Here is an 8,365-nt window from a genome sequence, read left to right as displayed (position 1 = left end):
GGGCCCGGCCGCCTCCTCCGCGCGCTTGAGGCAAATCGGGTAAATGAGCCGTCAGGGTCCCTGGACTGGCTTTTAAACGGGGCCGCGCAGGCTGGAACGAGCCTCTCTGCACCCTCGCTTTGGGGGAGGCTCCTCTTCCTTGCGCCTTTCCACCCAGCCCTGGGTGGCGGTGCTGCTGGAGCTGCAGTCCCTCCTTGCTCTGAGCTTTTATTGGTGTCCTTCTGGGCTTTTTCTGCCTTCTCATCGCTTCCCCTCGCAAGGGGGAATTAAGACCATTACGAGGCAATCAAACAGGATCGGAGCCCCTCTCCCTTTCTCCGAGCAGCCCACACCAGCTAATCCTGTTTCAGGCACCCACGGCACAGCGAGGAGGAGCTCAGCGGCGCCACGGCCCCAGCAGCGACGACGGCCGCGGCGAGGCGGCGTTCCCCGCGCTGGAGCAGCGCGCCAGCCGCCGCGATCCCCGCTGCAGCGGGGCCGGGGCCGGGGCCGGGCTGCCGCGCTCCTGCGGGCGCGCGTCCTCGCCCCGAGCCCGCGCCCGAGCCCTCGGGGCCGCGCTGCTCTCCGGCCCCCCCCCCCCCCCCCCCCCCCAGCACGGCAGCTCCGGCCCGAGCTGCGGGAGGGCTTCGGGGCAGCAAGGTGCAAACAGAGCAGCGGGGTTTGGAGCAGCAAACGCACCGCAAGTCACTTCTTTATTTCTAAAACAGCCCGTAGCCAAGGCTGCTGGGCTGAGGCTTTCACACGAAGCAGCAGAGCAGCCCCCAGGCTGCGACCCGCCGAAAATCCCCCCGCCCTCAGGCAGGGGAGGCAAGCGCCAGCCAGAGCATCCGTCCTCTGCGTCCCCGAGGAGAGGCGAGCTGGGGGGCCGCTCTGCCCCGCCGGGACGCGCTCCGGGCCGAGCACGCGGCGCCTGCGGCCGCGGCTCCCCGGGAACGCGCAGCCGGAGGGGCTCGGCGCGGCGCCGGAGCGGGCGGCCCTCGCCCCTCGGAGCCGCCGGCGGGCACGGAGGCCGGAGGGAGGCGAGGGGGAGCTGCCGGGGCGAGCGCAGGCACGGCGGTGAGCGCCGGCAGGCGCGGGGGGGGGGGGGGGGAGGCCCGGGGGTGGCGGCGCCCACGCCGGCCCCTTCGTCCCCGGATGTGCAAAACGCAGCGGGCTGAGAGCAAGACCGTCCTCGGGCGCGGGCGAGCCGGCTCCGCTGCACCCGGCCGTCCCCGGCCACGCCGACACGGCGCCGCCGGCGCCCCGAGACGCGTCCCGGCCGCCCCGACGTCAGGAGGCCGCCAGGTACCGGTGGAAGTAGAGGCCGAAGAGGCTGGTGACGACCTGGCAGGCGGCCACCCACCAGGTGAGGAAGGCGAAGAGTCCGCGGAAGAAGAGCGGCGTGAAGATGCCGCCCAGCGCGCCGGTGATGCGCTCCACGGCAGCCTGCACGTCCTCCCCGGCCGCGGGCCGGTGCGGGGCCGGCGCTGCCGCGGGGCCGGGCTCCGGGTACAGCCCCCACGAGTGGTTCCCTGCGGGACGGAGGTGGCGGGCTCGAGCGCGCACGCGGGGCCGGGGGGGGGATCGGCCCCGGCCCCGGCCCCGCTGAGTCCCGGCACGCTCGCCGGTCCCGGGCGCCCGCCTCGCGCTGCCCCTCACCCAGCGTTTTGAGGAGCAGCGCGCAGTGCAGGGTGAGCACCACCGGCCCCAGGTACTGCAGGCTGACCACGGCCACGTAGCAGTAAATCCTCGCGACCTGCGGGGAGACGGGCGGCGCGGCTGAGCCGGGGCCACGCCGCCCCGCTCCCGCCCGGGGCCGGGCCGTGCCCGCACCTGCCGCTGGATCTCCAGGACCGGGATGCGCCCTGCTTCCCGCCGCATCCGCTCCACCCAGCGCTCGGCCAGGCCCAGGTAGGCCTGGAGGTGGCGGCGGGTGACGGCCAGGCGCAGCAGGCAGAGGCCCACGACGGTCCAGAGCCGCGCGGTGTTGTAGGCAGAGTCGGACGTGCTGCGCCGGGAGGAAGCAGAGGGGCTGCAGCGGAGGGAGGGGGCTGCGGCACAGGCACCCCCGAGCCCCCTCGGAGCGGGGACCCCCTTCTCGCCCCCTCCCGCCCCGGGGACCCGCTTACATCTGCGCCGCCTGCTTGCCCGCGGGTGCGTGGAGCACCAGGTCCCGGGCGATGGGCTTGATCCACATCACGACCACGACGACGGGCGCCAGGAAGCTGGCGTGGAGCAGGAGCCTGCGACGGGAGCCGTCAGCGACGGTGGCGAGCGGCGCGGGACCCTCTGAGCCCCCCCCCCCTTCCCCGCTGCCACCCCGGCCGCCCTCCCTGCTCGCCGCGCTGTGCCGAACCGCGCCGCCGGCATCACCCAACTGCGCCAGGGGCTTGTCGGCCGCCATCCGGAGAGCGTCGAGGTGCGTCTGGGCCAGGCGCAGCCCCGGGAAGGTCAGGCAGGCGCCCAGGAAGGAGCAGAGGGCCGCCAGCCCCAGCTTGAAGGCCAGCTTGGCGAGGGGGAGCCTGCGGAGAGCGGGGGGGGGGGGTGCGGCAGGCGGACCCCGGCCGTGGGCACCTGTCCGATGGGTGCCACGGGGGGGGGGTGCAACGCGTGCCCCCTTCCTGGCCCCGGCTCTTGCAAAACCTCCCGGGCACCCACCGCCCCGCGCCGGCCGCCGGCTTACGTCCAGTCCCAGCCCAGCGGCTTCAGGGCGCTCTCCAGGCTGCTGCTGACGCTGGCCAGCCCTGCGGGGAGCGGGCGGCCGTGAGCCGCGGCGCCCGCGGGGGCTCCCGGCCCGCCGCAGCCCCCCCCCCCCCCCCCCACGCCGGCACTCACCGGGCTCGAGCCCGAACTCCAGGTAGTCCTCGCGGACGACCAGGGCCACCATGGCGAGGAGGAGGAAGAAGAAGGCGAAGGTGAGGCAGACGGAGCGCTCGCCCCCCTCCTCGGAGCGGAAGTAGTGGCGCATCACCGTGAGGAAGACCTTGCTGCGGCCGAAGGGCGGCCGTCAAGGAAAGCAGCGGCTGCGGGACGCCCCGGCGCGGGGACGCGCGGCCGCCGCGGCGCGCGGGATAGCCGAGCGTGGCCGGGACGGGGCTGCTCCTCCGTCCCCGCCGGCAGAAGGATACACGGAGAAGACGACCGTCAGCAGGCACCAGAGCACCCCGATGTTCGTCTCCTTCGGGGGCTCCGCCAGGCAGTAGTAGCCTTCGGTGAAGACGTACACCGCGGTGGAGTAGAGCGCGAAGTCCACGAACCACTGGTACTCCAGGAAATAGCGCAGCACTGGGGCGGCAGAGAGGGAGCGTCACCGCGCCGCGGGGGGCTCCCGGCTGCCCCGGCCCGCGGGCGCCGGGGCTGCTCCGCGCCGGGTGCCGGGCCGCGAGGGCGATCCCGGAGGGAGAGCCAGGGGGGGAGGAAGGGGGTGCCGGAGCCGAGGCGCCACGGGGGTGTCACCAAGCGCGTCCACGGCGGTGATGGGGCTGGTGTCCAGGCGCAGGTCGATGTCCCGGGGCACCGAGAGCGGCTTGTCGTCCGCCGCGCCGTTCGCCCTCCTGCAAGAGCGGCGGCGGCTCAGGGCGGCCGGGACGCCGCGGGGAAGGGGCCGGCTGGTGCCCCGCGGCGCGGGCGGGCGCTCGCGCCGCTCCCCGCTGCCAGCCCGCGGGCGCGAGCCGACCTGTCGCGCTTGGCCCTGGGCCGCTGCTTGCCCGCCAGGGCGCACAGCTCCTCGTCCGACGGGTGCCTGTAGCGGTGCAGGCTGCGCGGAAGACGGCGGCGTCAGCGGGGCCGGCGCGGCCCCCAGGCCCCAGGGAAGGGCCCGGCGCAGGGCGCGGGGCGGCGGGCGGCGTTACCTGCCGTTGCAGAGCAGCCAGCGCGCGAAGGAGTAGTGCGGGGCCATCTTCTGCATGACGCTCGCTGCCAGCAGGCTCACCACCACCTGCACCCCCATCACCGCCTGCGCCGGGGGCACCCTCAGGGGCAGCCCGGAGGCACCCGGCTCCCTGGAGCCCCTAAACCGGTAAGATTCCTCCCCCCTCCCTCCACAGGCCTGCAGCACCGGGGCTGTCCGGCCTCCCCTTGCTCCTGCACCGGGACAGCCCAGGCCACAACCCCTGGGCGTGGGCTCCTGGCCAGGCACCCCCCACTCAGGACAGGCTGGGCATAGACCCCTCGGGCAGGCACTCCCCCCAGATAACCTGGGCATGCACCCCTCGGGCATGCACCCCCCCGGGGACAGCCCCTTGCAGTGCACCCCCAGACTACAGCGTGGGCATGCACCCCCGGGCACGCACTCCCCCCAGACAACCTGGGCATGCACCTCTTGGGCATGCACCCCCCTCCCGGGACAGCCCCTTGCAATGCACCCCCAGACTACAGCCTGGGCATGCACCTCTAAGTATGCACCCCTCCAAGACAGCCTGGGCATGCACCCCCGGGCACGCACTCCCCCCAGACAACCTGGGCATGCACCTCTTGGGCATGCACCCTCCTCCCGGGACAGCCCCTTGCAATGCACCCCCAGACTACAGCCTGGGCTTGCACCCCCAGGCATGCACCTCTTGGGCAAGCACCCCTAAGAACACACCACCCCGTCCCCCGAGGGCAGCCTGGGCTTGCACCCGCGGACATGCAGCCCTCCCCGGAGCAGCCCGCGCACGCATTCCTCCGGGCGGCCCCGGCCCCGGCGCCCGCGCTCACCATGCCGGGCTCAGCGCAAAGGCGGCCGCAGGAAGCCCTGCCCGCCGCCGCCCGCCGCACCGCTCCCAACGCTGGCCAATCCGCAGCCGCTCTGACGGTGATTGACAGCTCCTTGACCAATGGTGAGGCGGAATCGGGAAGAGGGGCGGGGTGGCCGGCGACTCCCGGCTTCCCCGCGCGCTGCCTCCTGGGAGCTGTAGTCCCTCCGCAGCCCCGGGAGTCCCGGGTTCGAGCCCCGTCGGCGCCGCGAGGCTGGCGTGGCCCTACCGTGCTGCCGGGGAGGGGGGCACGCGTCTCTTGCAGGGCACATGGGGGCAACCTTAAATAACAGCATGTGTGTGTCTGTGTATATATAAATATGCATAGATATATCTGTAAATTTTTTTATATCTATATGAATTTTATATATTTATTTATGTAGGTACACGCATCTTGTGTGTGTGCACACGTATTTGCACCCGCCTGGTGGCCCGAGGATCTTCAGTACCCTGCCTTCCACATGAACAAGGCAGGCAGCCCCGTGCACCGCGTCCGAGAGAGCCGTTGCGGGACTGCTGCCGCCCTGCGGCGGGGCGAGCCGGGGCCTGGGGCTCGGCGGGAGGCGGCAGCGCGGCCCGGCCAGGGCGCAGCTCGGGGCGCCCAGCAGCCCCTGTGCAGAGCAGCGCACAAACCGCAGGCTGGAGGCAGCTCGACCCGCCTGGAACGGCTCGCGCGGGTGGCGCTGGGGAAGCGGGTTTCGTGCCGAGCGGGAGGGATCCGGGGGGTGACCGGGGGCATCCTGGGGCTCGGATACCTGCGTCCTCTCCCATCGCCTGCTGTGGGTGCCCGGGGGAAAAAGTTAGCGAAACGCCTGCTTTTCGGGGAAAAGAGCAGCCCCCACTCTCCAGGCCAGGAGAGCTCCCGCTGGCGGGTCCCGGGCGCTGCCGGCCTCCCCCGGCCCGGTCCAGCTCAGAGGCGTTGCCATGGAAATCGTTCTCCCGGGCGACGGGATGCTTCCCGCTAGATGTCGCTTCCGCCCGTGCCCCGGCGGGCTGGGATGCCCCGGGGCCAGGGGGGCGCAGCGTCGCCCCCGGGGACGCCGGGCCCCGCGAGCGAGCCCACCCCCGCCGTCGGCTCCTGCCCGGGGGCTCCAGCTGCCTCCCGCCCGCCGGGATTTAGGGAGGTGCTGCCCGGGCTCCGGGCGCCGCCGTCCTCCCGGGTAGAGGGTGCATTTGAGCCCTGCTTCGTCCCAGCACGGGCCAGACCCTCGCCCAGCGCCGGAGCCTCTCGCTCCTCCGCACGGGGCCCAAATCCACCCGGCGCCTCCGGGGCAGCGGGACCTGGGCCATTTGGGCGATGCCACGGCCGGGAAATCCACAGGGCTCCGGCGGAGCCATGTGCCCCCGCGCTTGGCGGCTCCTTTGGGCCGGTGCCGCCCGCGGCGCCGACAGGATTTTGGGGAGGGAGCCGAGGTTTAGGCGAAGGCAGCAGGTTGCAGTGGGGACGCCCCGATCCCATTCCTGCCTCGGCTGGGGCCTCATGGGAGCCGGGTGCTGCCGGGCGCTCGGAGCGCGGCACAGCTCGGCTCGGGCATGGCCACGGCTCAGGGACCGGCAGCCCTCGGATGCAGCCCGGAGACTCTGGCCCGGCGTTCCCGGGCGTCGGAGCGGCCCTGGGGGCTCCGTGACCCTGGGGGACGCCGGAGCCGTGGCTGGTGCTCCCAGCCCATTTTCCGCGCCCGGCACGACGAGTGCGAAGGCCCGGGGAGCATCGCGGCCCCCGACGGCGTCGCGTTTCTGCTCCGCCAAGCCAAAAAAAAAAAAAAAGAGGAAAAGAAGAGGCCGGACGCAGGAGCATCCCGGGCCCGGCTGCCCTCCCCGGGGGGCTCCGTTTGGCAGCGTCCCCGTCCTCCCGCCGCCCTTCCCGAACCGGCGTCGGCCAAGGGGGAGCCGCGGCGGCGGGAGCCCCGGAGCCGCCCGCCCCGCCGGCACCTGCCGCCCGGCAGCCCCGGCGCCCCGGCCCGGCGAGGTCTCCCCGTGCCGCACAAAGGCGGCGGCGGCGGCGCCCGGCTTTGTGCCGGCCGCGTTGCATCGCGCCGCGCTGCTCCGCCGCCGCCGGCGAAGCCGCTCGTATTTCACAGCCCATTGAGCAGCTGCCCGTATGTATTTTCTGCGTTGCACTTTTAGCATGACAAAGGCAGAGGGCCTGTGAACTCCTTGCTCTTCAGACCTCTCCGACACGTCCCCCCCGTATGCAGCCCCCCCCCCCCCGGTTAGCATAACGAAGTGCCACGCTCCCGCGCCGCGGCCGCCTCGGGGCCGGGGGCTGCCGCCCGCCCGCCCGCAGCGGGGCTCGGCCCCCGGAGGAGCCTCCGCGGGCGCCGCCGGAGACCCGGGAAGCCCCAGGCTGGAAAGCAGGCGGACGGGAGAATGGGCCCAGCGCGCGCGCGCGGGCGGCTCCCAGTTCCCTGGAAAACCGCGGGAGAAAGAGGGCGAGGGGCCACGGCGGAGCCCACCGAGGGGGGGGGACGTGCTGCCGGCAGCGCGCCGGCGCCCGGCCTCGAGGCAGCCTCGTGCCCGGGGTGGGGGGGGACGGCGCCGGAGACTCCCCTCCCTGGGGCTGGCTGCGGCTCGGGGATAAACTCGGCTCCCGGCGGCAGCGCCGGCGACCCTCGTCTTGGCACCCGGAGACTTCGAAAGGCACCAGCCAGGGCAAAAACATTGCGCTTAAATGACAATAACGGAGAATAAGGGTGTTTACGAGCGGGGGGGGGGGTCCTCCGGCGCCGGGGCGCTGAAGCGGCTCCCAGCACCGCTCCGGTGAGCCCGGCTCCGTCCTCTGCAGGCAGAGAGCTCCGGCGGCGGCTCAAACGGCCCCAAATGCAACCACGAACGCAAACGCCGGCTCTGCCGGGCCCGCGGAAACGCAGCTCTTGGGGTTTCCAGCTCGCCACGGGCTGGGAAACCAGGACGCCGGGCAATTCCTCGGAGCAGAGCCGTCCCCAGAGCCGCTCGGCCCCGCACGCTGCAGCCCTGGGAACCTGCCGTGGCTCCGAAGTGGCTGGATTTCCGCCTAGGACCAATCTATCAGAATTAAACCCCTTTCCTTCAAAATGCCGCCCCCGAAGCAGGGTGCCGCTGGGAGTTTTTGAGAATTTAAAAGAAAAAAGAAGCCTTTAAGTTTGGACGGGGACGGGGATGCGGCCCGGGGGCAGCGCCGCTCGCAGCACCCCGCCGCCGCCGCGGCCCTCTGCTCTTTGCCATGGAAACGGGGGTTGCTAAGGGATTGCCCAGGAGGTAGTAAAACGCTCGAACCCGCGTGTCGGCCTGGCACCGGCTCCGCAGCCACCTTCCCGCGCGGCCGCCGAGCCGGGCTCCTCCCGCCGGCGAGATCGGGGGCACTCGGGAACCCCCTGCCCGGAGAGATGCTGCTCTCGAGGCCGTTGGCGCGCGGTGCCGGAGCCGGGACTGCGCCTCGGGGAGCGTTCGCAGCCTGGGATAACGCCAGGGAGCGGCTGCAGCGCTCCGAACTTCCTTCTCTTAAAAAAAAAAAAAAAAATCAAAAAAAAATGGTGAATTTTAAAAACTGTGACAAATAGATGCAAGAACCCTTCTGGCTTTTCCCACCCTCGCGATGGCCCGCAGCCGGCACGGAGGGGGAGGTGTTGCTGATTTATTTTATTTAATTTCTCTTCGCCCTAGACGTGCGA

The 8,365-nt window shown here is 72.2% G+C and overlaps 1 protein-coding gene across 1 annotated transcript; it reads right to left on the bottom strand.

Moving 5' to 3' along the window:
- Positions 1-1,183: 1,183 nt before the first annotated feature.
- TMEM161A (transmembrane protein 161A) lies at positions 1,184-6,005 on the bottom strand. The gene is given in 14 exon segments (XM_062596573.1): positions 1,184-1,511; positions 1,639-1,735; positions 1,813-1,987; positions 2,109-2,222; positions 2,358-2,501; positions 2,663-2,723; positions 2,815-2,966; positions 3,108-3,264; positions 3,436-3,533; positions 3,656-3,736; positions 3,831-3,934; positions 4,678-4,818; positions 4,821-4,871; positions 5,922-6,005. Coding segments are annotated over 14 exon segments (1,701 nt in total). The 3' UTR covers positions 1,184-1,269.
- Between the last annotated feature and the right edge of the window lie 2,360 nt (positions 6,006-8,365).

This window comes from Rhea pennata, chromosome 27 (genome assembly GCF_028389875.1).
Source record: "Rhea pennata isolate bPtePen1 chromosome 27, bPtePen1.pri, whole genome shotgun sequence".
Taxonomy (NCBI): Eukaryota; Metazoa; Chordata; class Aves; order Rheiformes; family Rheidae; genus Rhea; species Rhea pennata.
The sequence above is the reverse complement of the archived record's forward strand: the minus strand, read 5'-3'. Positions and strand labels throughout refer to the sequence as shown.